This window comes from Penicillium paradoxum (genome assembly GCF_028828445.1).
Source record: "Penicillium paradoxum strain IBT 22861 chromosome Unknown utg000006l_segment0_segment0, whole genome shotgun sequence".
Lineage (NCBI taxonomy): Eukaryota > Fungi > Ascomycota > Eurotiomycetes > Eurotiales > Aspergillaceae > Penicillium > Penicillium paradoxum.
Window position 1 is genome coordinate 1,347,156 of NW_026643184.1, and position 12,342 is coordinate 1,359,497.

Consider the following 12,342-nt stretch of genomic DNA (forward strand, 5'->3'; position numbering starts at 1 on the left):
CTTAGACATGCTGTTATATGTTTTTGCTTTCTCTTTTTGTTTCTTGTCACTATAAACGCCATGTAGAGAGCCAAAGTGAAGTAACCAGGAGTTGTTGATATTGGAAGGATATCTTTCCCGGCATCTAGTCTACGGGGAGTAGCCAAGGCACTAACTACTATGGAGGTTGACAAATGTGTAAGTGGTCAAATTGTCCAGGCAGTGTTCTGTTCCTCCTAGTATTTGAGCGCTTGATGATCAATAAATCCAGCATGCCTACTCGATTGGAATTCATGAGTAGAGTTAATTACATTGAAAAGGATTGATTCAATTTTAGACCGAATAAGGATGGAGGGGTGAATGATGTTTTGACCTTATTAACTATTCTAGTGAAACATCCCACGCTTCACAAATTGCGATAAATTTTATAACACTAGCTCGAATCTCTAATGGTCATAGAATGAATAATGGCATGCGAGCGGATTGAACCTCTGATTTTCGGAGTTTTGCATTGTTTTTTTGGTGTTTTTTATGATATTTAAAATACATCCAATTTTCCCCACCGGATATTGGGACTCATGCTCCACGGACCGCAACGCTCTTTGCTCTTCAACGCCCAAGTATGGGGTTGATGCAGCCTGTGGAGCGTATTTATTCCTTCTTCTCCATGACATCGACAAAGACATGTCCCAGGGGTCCGGACTCAGTGCTCCATCCTCCGTGCCGGATGGTGTACTTGTCGCTCTTGTCCAAGACCTCAACCAAGTTGACGTAGTCTCCGCCACGGTTTTCCCAGTGAAGCTCGCAAATCTTGTCATTGTCATGAAATAAGTCCAGGCGGCCCTCGCTACCGCGACGGCTGCCAGCTTTGATCTCACCAACGCCGTCGGAGGAGATCTTGATCTCATCAATCTCCTCTTCTGTGAGCGACTTGCGACGGTTATTGGGGTCGATGAACTCGCCACTTTCGGATGTTAGTTCAGAACTGATGAATCTCTTGAGTTATAGATACCCTTCAATGACAGTGTTCTGCACCAGGATCTCGCCATCTTTGATATGGTCCCGAATGTGGAACTCGACCCACTGAGAATTGTACTTGTTCAAGTCCATAATGGAAAATTGATGAATTGTGTGTGATAATTGATGGAAAATTGTAGACAGAAGTGAAACTCCTGAAGTGCAGTGAGGAATCGTCAGCTCTTTGTATATTACCCCAGAATGCGGGGAATGCTGATGGTGATGTAATTGATTTCTCTCCCCGTCACGGATTGGCCCCGAATGGTACGACCGCCAACGCCATTGTCCAATGATCTATCTGAACCGAAGAGTCTGGTCTTTGTGTGGATTCTCTGCCTATCAGCTCATCTGAATCGCATCACCTGAGGCTGTGGGATTTGACCGGTCGATGTGAAGTGGCATGATGATTGGACAATGGGCCACATGACTTGGTTTGAACCGCGCACACCTGGGCACCTCTACGCAGTTACAGGACCCAATCGTACCACGATTGAATGACTCAAAGACAATATGGCGATGTGGGGGAAGTGCCCAGAGATCGGGCCACTCGGTCAGATATACGAAATCAACTGCAATCAACTGCAATAAAACACGATAATTCGAGTTAGGTCAAACATCAACCGCTGCTCTATGCCATCAGGACCGTCATTACCGATTCCCCTCAAACAAAGAAATGTTACTACTTCAGGCAGATAGCACCTGATGTAATTGACTCCTCTCTACTGCCCTCTTCCTTCGTCCTTCTGGTCCAACCTTTAGCTAGATAGTCATCATATGAGAGAAGCCCATATGCTTGCTATCTAGCTTCATTCAAGGTTATAAGCCCTCTTTACTAGCCTAGGACTGCTACCACTTTCTCTGACTTGGTTTCGTCAGCCCGCCCACAAAGCGCCATACCGGCTTACCGCGTATCGGATTATCGATCCAGCGAGTCGCATCATGTATTACAATATATTTCTAGATTAGAACCTGAAAGCTATCTCAAAAAGCGGCGCCTACGCTGGACCTGGCTGGATGAACACTCCCATGGCACATACCTGCGAGTTAGCAGTTGCCTGCGTAGTGACCAGCGAATCCTCACTGCTGTATATTCTTGTGTTTTGCTCCCAGGGATATGGTCCTTACTCCCACCGTACACACCCGTCAATCAAATCGGATACCCCCCCCCCCCGCTCCCACCCAAAGGGCCATAGGTTCTTGGGTTATATACTTGATGCATGAATCGTAGGTATAAGATCATCCTCGAGCATCTATCACGGGTACCTGCTTTAGCGTCAAAGACTATATATGTCTTTTTGCATCTCTTACATTGTATTTTGCGGTACACCATTCTATCTAAAAAAAGGATATATCTATCAAGATTCTCAAGATTGAATATCACCTCCCTTATATTCCGAGCCCAATACAATCTAAGTATCATGCGGCGGAATATTTGTGCATGATGAGGTACTATGTACGCAATAAACTTGACCAAAGTAACAAAACTAAAAGTAAAAAACATACAACAGTGAGGATTCGCTGGTGGTCACCCACCCAACTACTAACTCACCGGCGTGTGGCTTAAGTACGGCTGAGCGGACGGGAAGCCCTGTTTTCCACACCCTATGGTCGTATGTGATCGATGTAATAAGAGAACGGCTCATAGTAAACAGCTCTCAGGTAAGTCCAAGTGAGAGATCGGTTCAGTAAATGATCGGTGCAGGTATCGCGTTTCTATAGTCCGGAATAGGCAGGGTGGCCAGCATCTCGCCCACATCAGTGCCAATGAATAGACCTCGTTGGTTGTCTGGCATGGACAGGATGAACAAGAGATTGAATAACCATACACCCGACAGCCGTTCTGCTCCTGCACCACCGGAACTGCTCACACAGGCTTTAATGTTGACCCAACCGGGAAGAAGGGCTTCACCCTGGACGTAAATCATGGCTTGCAGGACCACATTCTGAACATTCATCAATCCGGCTGCAGTCTGATTCATGGAGTTTCCAATACCGGGGACCACTGCTCCAGACAGAGTCTCAATTTCAGCGATGTCTTGCGGGAAAAGACGCATTGATGAAGACCCAGTATCCAAGAGGAAGTCATGTTCGACGGTCATCGCCATTGTATTTGAGTGCGCGGTAGCAGGATTCCGAATTGCAATTCTAATCTGATCAACGTCAGCCTTTGTCTGCAAAGCCTCTCGGAGGATATAGTACGCTATGGATGGCCAGTGCTCTGTGAGAAATGGCTGCCGGGAAGAACGCATTCATCGGGGCCGGTTTGTAGCCGTCAATCTGGAGGATCTCAGCATGAATATCACTCCCATGTGAAGTCGAACTTACTCCCTCCACCCAAAATCCCTTCGGACCGTGCTTCGCACTGAGACCATAGAGCTCTTTCATGTCCAACTGTCGAGGACCTGCAAGGAGGTTTCCATTGGACCAATAAGTCACGAAGTTTTCATTCCAGGTCAATTGCTGAGTCCTATAGGCAGCGATAATGCCTCTCACGTTCGGAAGATTGTTACCGGGGTCTTCTTGCTCAAGGCTATCTTGGATCTTTTTCAAACAATCGAGGCGTTGGACAACTTCCCAGCTAAGTCCGTCGGGCTCAGACTTGACCATCGCCCTACCAAAGGATCAACACCACTGATATTAGCATAGTGCAACGCGGTCAGATATGCAGTATCTTCTTACATTTTCTCCTCCTTGATTTTTGAGAATTTTTTCAATCTATCTTCAAAGATCTGAGGCATGATCCCTTCCGCAATGCGCTTCTGGCATCTTGCAATCTGAGCATCGGTATCACTTTCAACTAACGTTAGCAAAAAAGGACGTTGCATGGCAAACCATACACCCTTACGATGGATCGAGATCTAGCTCGTTGACACTCCATCCTTCGGGCAACTGGGAGGGATCGGTGATGGGTGCTTTATCGGTGCTCCATGTCCTTGGTTTTTGCTGATTGGGGTTCAGCTGTGGAGACTTCTCAGGGAACTGAGTATTATTTCCACGCTCATAAAGCAAGTTTGCAACCGCAATATGAGGCAGATTCGGATCAAGCCTGCCTTTGCCCTATTCGATGCTCACCCTGTTAGCTTTGCAGCTCTTCATGTCTAGATCCCATTGAATGGGTTAGAACTGAGAAATGAGGCAGAATACCTTCTTTGCACCTTTCTTTAGACGAGTCTTAGGAGCACTACTGGAGCCAGCAGACCTCGGTTTTCGAACACGTTTCTCTTCAACGAGGCCGTGGAGAACTTCCGAGCCTGTATCTGCGGCTTTCTGGCGAGTGGTGGGCATTGAAAAATTGGCAAATTGATATGCAGAGCATGCAAGATATGGAGAGGTTTTGTTTGCGCAAATATGCATTTCGGGTTGATCTGACATATAAATAGATTCGAGTTCAAAAGCAATTTCCTTCAATACCGACAAAGACTCAGACAAAGCAATCTTAGCTGTGCCTAGGAGGGCAAAATTGAGCCACCAAAAGCCAAAAGCCTCAAACAGAAAACGCAAGGTGACCAGAGCCAGTTTGAGGGACAAAGAGAAGTGTCATTGGGCTTTAGAGACCGAGGAGAAAGGGAAGGCCAAAGTGAATCGGGGGAGCTCTTTGTTAATGCGCCACTGTCTCAAAAGTTAGGACCAAGGGCGTTATACTTAAGCACAACCCCTGTAATGCTACTGGCATTTTCTATTGAGGTATGGAATTCTGGAGAATTTGGCTTGGGATTTCTGTGTCTTGTACTAATTTTGAAACCATCTGTTTTATTGATCGAGAGTTGCAATGGGCACCCTAGATCACTACTAGTTTACTACTCAAAGACCGCTAGAGATTGTTATTAAGTTTAGAACACCATCGTTGTTGATCGTGATCGGGGATTCTATTTATGTTGCTGTAAAAGGAGATCTCAGAATACTTCAAAAATGACACCCCGAGAAGCCTCTTTCTCTCTGAACTGTAGATATCTTGAAATCTAATTAGCAGCATATCGCGAAATGATCAAAATACAGCATATATCTATCAAGTGTTGAGAGTCGTCTCTAGGGAGTAAACTAGATATTTTCTTGATAAATCTTCATCAGTGTTTAAAATCTTGGACCGCACAATCCACAAACCCTCAGCTTCTAGGGGCCGGTTCTGTGAGCTTTTCTTTTATTCGGATTCATCCGGAACCGCTGAAGTCAGATTCTTCACAGGAGGATAGTCAGTCTCGATCGGTTTACTCACATAGGAGAGTGGGCCGGTTTTGAGTCATTTTGATTCTTTCAGCATCAGAGACATCTTCTTCATCCTCTCTCTCTCGCTTTGGACGAGGAATATCTTAAATCCCTAGGCCAGTTGCTGTGAAAGGAGGATTTTGTTGCTCGGGCTGAGGGAGCTTCTTGGGCTGCGGCTGCATCTTCGGTTGAGGCTGGTCCTTTGGTTGAGGCTGGTCCCCAGGCTGTGCGAACAGTTGACCTTGGGAGAGTAGATCAGCAAAACCAGCATGCAGAACGGCAAATAGAGCGTAAAGGGCTTCTACCACATTTGTTCAATTGGACGTATAATTCTGAACTGGCACTGGCATTAAGTGAAGTTGAGCCTGAAGTTCTGCTCTTAACTCCGCGCGACGGGTGTTGGACCTGAGCATACTCAATCTTTTTTCCGGCGGAATGTTGCTGACAAGGCCGGAATAAATGTGTTTGAGGACATTGATCAGAACATTCTGATCATCAGAGCTGTCTTGAATGCCTAATTCCTGATAGAATCGGGCGGTTTTATCAGCAACCTGGTGAAAGCCACTGGCGAGCGTCCAAAGATGGCGTTCTCCCGGCGACATATCTCTAACGCGTTTGCCCCCTGGCATGTTGAGCGGTTAGAGGGATGAGTTTGGGTGAATCTAATTTTTGTGATCCCAGACGGGGAATAAAGATGGAGTGTTGGAATTTCTTCGGGCACTTTATAATGCCCTAGTGCTCTTTGTACTTGAACTGCCTATATAAATTGTTTAGGGTTCCTACCATTCGCGACCACCTAGTCAAACTCGTTCTTCTCTCGGAGGCCGAACCTATTCCAAATAATAGTGTGGTAGATCGTCGCGGTCATTCTATAATACTGAACAACCGCTTCTCTTATGTCTCGAGTAGAAAATCCCATTCTGCTCATAGTGGTCTGTATCGTGGGAGAGCAGACAGGATTATGCTCTGTAGTAGTGGGGAGAATAGTACTAGTGACTCGCGGAGGCAAGAGTTAACAAAGGTGTCATCGCGCGAATTCGAGCAGATTGTGACTACCAGAAATCTTGAACGGCTTGAGAGGGGAGTTCAGCATTGAGTGGTTGAACTCGTTACACACGTTATTCCAAAGTAACATCCACAATGAAGACTTCTTTTCAGAATCCAGAGATGAAGTTACATCTGTAGATATAAAGATTAACATAAACTCGTCACTGATGCGGTTGACTGGGAAAGACCCGACGATTTCTAACGATTAGTTGGTTATTCACGAACCCCCCGAATGATGCAAATGCCCCATTCACAAAAGTTTTGGTATAAACAGAGTTTCGAGTAGGAACATTGCACTCGATTCTCCACAGAATCTTACACGCGCCGTCACCCCCGTTGCGCAAGTGGCACATCGCAGCTGCGAGTGATTGATTAGTTTTAGAGCGCCTAGAAAACAGCCGTGTGCATCAAACTCCTAGGTACTCACAACTGGCTCATAGCGCAAAGGCATCCCAAGAGTTACTAGGCATTTATTCCAACAAAGTCCTAGGGGAGCTTCGTATCAGGTCTCTTAAGCTGCAGATAGTCTGAGGCCTCATTGCCACCCAATTTTCGTCGAGCAAACAGAACCGCGTCATGTTGATAATATAAAATGCCATCTAAGTCACCAGTAGCAATGTCAGATGTGAATCTCGATAGAAATTGAGTAAAAACTTGGTTCAAAGGCTTACGTGTGGCGTATTCATCGCATGGAGTGTCCCATATCCAAGCTCGTGGAAGAGAAGCTGGCGTTTGTGGTGGCGCCGATCTACCTTTATTGGTCTTAGAAAACGGAAATTAAGACGCTTATACTTATGTCTGATAGAGGGACTTACTGAATGAATCACGGATGACATTATCGATAGCCGCAATAGCCAGAATGGTCCGGGTCATTTCGCTGCTTGTGACCTATGTAGTATCATCCAAATTCCGTACCACTGGGAGCTCTCTAGGGCGCTGGCAACTTTGAAGTATCGCATTCATGGTTCTATCCCTCGTGAGTCAATATCCAGCTAGTCAGATTTCCAAAGTCACTCAAGACACTCTCACCTTGAAAACATCAACAGCATAGAATTTCTTCCTTAACATCTAGCCCAGCACATGGACCAGGCTTGGCTCTGCCGTTGGCTGTTATACCGAGCATATCACTGGAATGAGGGGGCGAAACAACTGCTGTGCCATCGCATGAGGCGTGAGGTATTGGATCAAGCCGCGACGTGATGCTCAACGATGCTAAAGCTGTCAGCAGTGTCGGAATCCTTCTAAGGTTGGCACTTCACCGGCACTGGCCAAATTTTATCGCACTCGGAATCTCAACTATGAGGGCCAAAATTTTGAACAGCGAACAGTGTTTTCTTGTCCCCATAATGCTACTATTGGTCAGTATATGCTCTCGAGGGACCATTCGAAGTCACCAGAATTACTCACCTTCAAGATATTGACATGATATTTTCCCAGGCCCAACCCAACCACCCAACCATATGGACCGGTATATATACCCCTTAGCGAAGGGGTCTGAGGTGCAGGACAACGGAGTGTGCGGCAGTCCTTGGCCCAGACTTCAACTGGAGTTGCGAGCAATGCTCAACAAAACCACTGTCAGTCTGCAGAGACAGGAGATATCTCCAGAATCCAGCCAGAGGTGGGCCCCTATGGCTCCCAACAACCGCCCTTCATCAACCAAGTCCGGCCCAGACTTCAACTGGAGTTGCAAGCAATGCTCAACAAAACCACTATCAGTCTACAGAGACATGAGTAACGAATCCGGAATCCAGCCGGAAGTGGGCCCCTACGGCTCCCAGCAACCGCCCTTCATCGACCGATGGAGGAGCTATATCCGCCGGAGAGAGGTCCAATGGACATTCCAACCGCCTTCAACAGCAAGCAAACCGCTAGAGTTGTCCACCTAGCAATGCGCCCAGCAATCATGACGAGCAAGATTACTTAACTCCATGGGATGGAGGTTCCTTGTTCTTAGAACTGTAAACCACCACTCCGAGTACACTGCAGACCGCACCCACGATTTGTGAGCCGTTGCCTGTGACGGGCACGCACTTCTGCACCACAAAAGTATAAAAACGGGAAAACATGTTGTCAAGATCGAATAAATAGATTTCTGACGGAGGGGGGGAGAAGGAAGGAAAGTCTCCAGGGACGGTCGATGCGAACTTTTCTTTCCCTGATGGACTGGAAGGGCAAGTGCGGCCTTGTCAATATAGGGAAGGCGCGACCATTTCATATCCCTTCATCCCCCAACATACATAACATTTACATGACACGGTAGATACATCTATGCGGGAAGAACCTCTTAGGTGGAAACTGTCAGTTTGACTCAATTTTGATCTCTCACATCATATAAAATATTCCAACCCAAGAGGAGCTTTGAGATAGCTGCTGTCTGAAGGCTAACCCACCAAGCATAATGTATTAGACGCCAGGCTCAACTGTTGTTTGCCAAAGCGAAAGCAAAGCAATCCACTAGGTGCCGCCATCCAAAGCCACCTTGACTGCCATCGGATATCATCTGATCACTTGTCCACAGCCTTTAGTCTGTTTCCTCTGTTTCCTCTCGTTGCGAGGATTTGGCCGAATTGCTCTCGAGGCGTGAGACTCTTTTTTCCACTCTAAGCAAGATTTGTTGATCCGCCCAAGTTGCTATGGTGAGAAACCCTATCGTAGATCGAACGAAGAAGTGCCAATCTGTGGCCATAAACACCAAGCCTCTTTTTAACGGCTGGTAGATCGAAGCGATAGACGGGAACGGCATTGTAACTTTGAAAGAGCGCTGATAAAGGGTATGGTAGCGTAGGATAGATCTTCGAAGTTGTGAAAGAGGAGAAGGGGGGCAAGTGAGAAAAGATTCGGTGAAAAAGGCTATAGAAGTGTAATTCGCTTCCGCCGCCGAATCGGGATAAGATGAGGTAGCTCCGTAATCACCGGTAGAGATACACTAAATGACTCACTTTTCTCCTTTGATCTAGATTCACTATATAAACCCCGATCGAATCAGCCCTTTTTGTACGGGATCAGTAACTGGGAATAGCTTCATTTTTTACAATAGCGATATCATGATATGGTATGAAATATGATGTGGCTAGGGGGCGTCGATATCGTATATGGGGCGCAGAGAGTGCTACGCGGATACAGTGTTAAATACAAAATCAGAGGGAAATCAGTTGCCAAGAAGCACCTTACCTAGAAAGGTTTAAACAGGTGTGCAAATAGTATCTCTCTTGTTGAAAATATTACAGATGACTAATGTTCTGCCCGGCAAAAAACTTCATGTGTCGTCTTGCGACCTATCGTCCGCCGTAGTTACATGTTACATCAATATGATTGGTTAACTGGATTAGGAAGCGGAGTCTACATGGATCTACCCTTGGACGTCCTAGGTACCTATGTACCTAAAGTATATGAATCCCAGGTTTTCCCATCTTTCATCCTTTCTCCTCTCTCTATCTCCTGATTACCATCGTCCTGACACAAATCAATCCTCATTTCATCAAACACTTACTTCTCACTTCTCTTTTCATCAATATGTCTTTACCAGCACTAGATGAAAGTCACTCAGCCCCCCCTGGTCCGATAGCTTTCAGCCAAGAACAAATCAGATGCCTTGAGGAAGCAGATATCTTTCTACCTCAAATAACCACAGATTTGTCGACAAATAAAGGTGGCAAGAGAAAGGTTTCTGCGGCATTCAGTGCACCCCGTGCTGTCTCCAGTTCATCAACTTCTTCAGTTTCATCTTCCGTATCCATCAGCACGCGTGGATTCCAACCTGATGTCATACAAACTTTTGATATCCCAATAGCCGAAGAAAGCATTGAAGTGCTAGAATATATTGGCTTCATCCCAGATATTGCTAGAGTGATCTATGACCGATATTCTAATCGCCCAAAGCCAAGCCAAACCCCAGACGACCTTATGGCGTATGTCTCCGGTCACCTCGTCTCACTCAACTTGCCACAGTTCGATAATATAGAACCTAAAACAGCACTCTCTCGTGTCGGTCTTACTCGTCAAATTCAAGATGCGATTACGGACCCACGATTTTCACACATCTCCGGTACTGAAACCCTGCTTCACTGGGCCATTGATACTGTTGAAACAAACTATGCCGCTCTTCGTGGTCAACAGCAACTACTTCAAAGTCATGCCAATCAGCGCATAGCTCACAACAAAGAGCACAAACGACCTAAGCATGAGCCTCAGCAATCCGTGACTGCAACGATAAATGTGACACCGAAAGATTTCAACCTCCCTGAGTCGTACGTCACTATACAGACAGATATAGAAATTCTCGAGAACCATATATCCCTTTTCAAGGGAAAGTCATACCTTGAATTGAACCAAACGGTTGACATAATTGGAAGTGATGGGACAGTCAATTTGAGTGCACTTAGAACACACCCCAGCGGAGATTTTAACTGGTGGTCTAATGCTTACTACTGGACACCTGAAAAGGAAACGGCAGAAGAGTACCGCCTATTTGCAGCAAGGAGAAGTCCCACAGCCAATACTTGCATTGTTCACATTCAGATTCCGCAGTCATTTGTGAGTAGTCTGCGCTTGGAAAATCTGTGGTATTCGCCCAACTGGAAAGATTACATATGGACATGCAGGAAAGGAATAATGCCTGACCCAAAATTCGACTATCTGTGGAAACCTGGGCGCGCCGATATTGTTCGCGGCCCTATTTCTACCAGCAGTAAAGAAATAATCCGTATCCGCCGAGAAGACGTCCAAAGTTCTATCAATGAGGACCATGTGATGTGTCTGCCATCTGGGAGAAAAGCGTGTCAGTGGGTATTTGTCCAACATGACACGATCAATCTGTTAGCAGAACAAATTCGAGGAAAGATGCACTTCATCATTTTTGAAGCTGTGGCGCGTTTCCCTGTGTGACCAGATCCCCCTTCCGGAAAGCGCGTGTGAGATTCCTTCCCCGAAAAATCAGTTTGCGAGGCGTAGACCGTGCAATTATTGAAGATTGATATCCGCTTTGTGGTCGTGTGCAGAAGTGGGACTTGGACGATTCCACAAATCACATCCGCTTCAACAATTTACACTGTTTGTGATTCGTACATTCTCTTGCTCTGATTAGCTCAAATGAAGAAAAACAGAATTTGGAAGACGGAAAACAGAACCTATTAATATATAAAAACACTTGGCGGCACTTTTCGGAAAGAAAGAATTAGACATAGCGGATCAGATAAAAGGGCGGTTGATCTGATAAGGGTAACTCCGGTGTCGATCTGATAAACAGGGCAATTCGCGGGTCCATGAGACTGAATCTCGGTTTTGTTTCCCATAAACAGTATGATTGACGAACATTGAAAGGCTTGCACTATAAACCCGATCCTTGGCATTTTATGCCTTCTTCACCCCGTTGAAAGTCCGTTTCTAGAGGACAGCAATCCAAACTCGGTGGTACGTGGTGTCGATCATACACATGGCGCCTGGGCATTGTGGCACATTCTTCCATTAAGCCACTCAGCAGCTTGAAACATGCCGATCGTCATGTCAGTCTATCCAATCACTAAATTGTCAAAATAAAACTCGAATCCGAATCAATTTCCACGGTTTTTGGCTCAAAGCAATCTTTTGTCTACAGTCGGGGAATACATAAAGAGTGATCGGCCGGGGGACATACTCGATTCACTCAGACTTCCAAGCATTGGTCCCGGTACAGAACATTATGTTCTTTTTCTCCCTTCTGGCCCTCTTGGGTCCCTCGGTATGCCTGGCGGCATGCCCCTACGCGCACCTGGCAGAGAGGGATGTCAAGACAAGCATTGAGTCTCACTCTGCTTCGCTGCTCCCTCGCGCTGTGCCTGGAAAGAAGGGGGTCATGTTGAGGAGTGTGGAAAGTCTTACAAATATTGGGACAAGCTTACCAAACATGCTCGTTCTCATACTAGTTAAGGCTTTTGCTTTGCTATGTTGAAGAATGAGAGAAATAATTTGTAGTAGATGAATAAAGGTGGCCAATTGATCCTGGACGAGTATGAAGGTAATCAAGAACTCTTAGATCAACGAATTGTGTAGATGTTGAATATATGTCAACGGGCACGTGTGTCTCATTGTACTTGACCGAAGGGGATGAAAAGCTAT

At 46.0% G+C, this 12,342-nt stretch overlaps 4 protein-coding genes across 4 annotated transcripts; 1 reads left to right on the forward strand and 3 right to left on the reverse strand.

The window, feature by feature from the left end:
• Positions 1-630: 630 nt before the first annotated feature.
• Positions 631-1,089, reverse strand: N7457_006958 (aegerolysin family protein; the record flags this gene model as incomplete). The annotated part of the gene is made up of 2 exons (XM_057178001.1): positions 631-943; positions 992-1,089. The coding sequence occupies 2 exons, from the start codon at positions 1,087-1,089 to the stop codon at positions 631-633; spliced, it is 411 nt and encodes a 136-aa protein (XP_057029745.1).
• A 1,589-nt stretch (positions 1,090-2,678) lies between these two features.
• Positions 2,679-4,281, reverse strand: N7457_006959 (uncharacterized protein; the record flags this gene model as incomplete). The annotated part of the gene is made up of 5 exons (XM_057178002.1): positions 2,679-3,167; positions 3,196-3,607; positions 3,676-3,786; positions 3,842-4,053; positions 4,141-4,281. The coding sequence occupies 5 exons, from the start codon at positions 4,279-4,281 to the stop codon at positions 2,679-2,681; spliced, it is 1,365 nt and encodes a 454-aa protein (XP_057029746.1).
• Positions 4,282-5,303: 1,022 nt separating this feature from the next.
• Positions 5,304-5,828, reverse strand: N7457_006960 (uncharacterized protein; the record flags this gene model as incomplete). The annotated part of the gene is made up of 2 exons (XM_057178003.1): positions 5,304-5,500; positions 5,615-5,828. The coding sequence occupies 2 exons, from the start codon at positions 5,826-5,828 to the stop codon at positions 5,304-5,306; spliced, it is 411 nt and encodes a 136-aa protein (XP_057029747.1).
• A 3,934-nt stretch (positions 5,829-9,762) lies between these two features.
• N7457_006961 (uncharacterized protein) lies at positions 9,763-11,133 on the forward strand (the record flags this gene model as incomplete). The annotated part of the gene is made up of 1 exon (XM_057178004.1): positions 9,763-11,133. The coding sequence occupies one exon, from the start codon at positions 9,763-9,765 to the stop codon at positions 11,131-11,133; it is 1,371 nt and encodes a 456-aa protein (XP_057029748.1).
• Between the last annotated feature and the right edge of the window lie 1,209 nt (positions 11,134-12,342).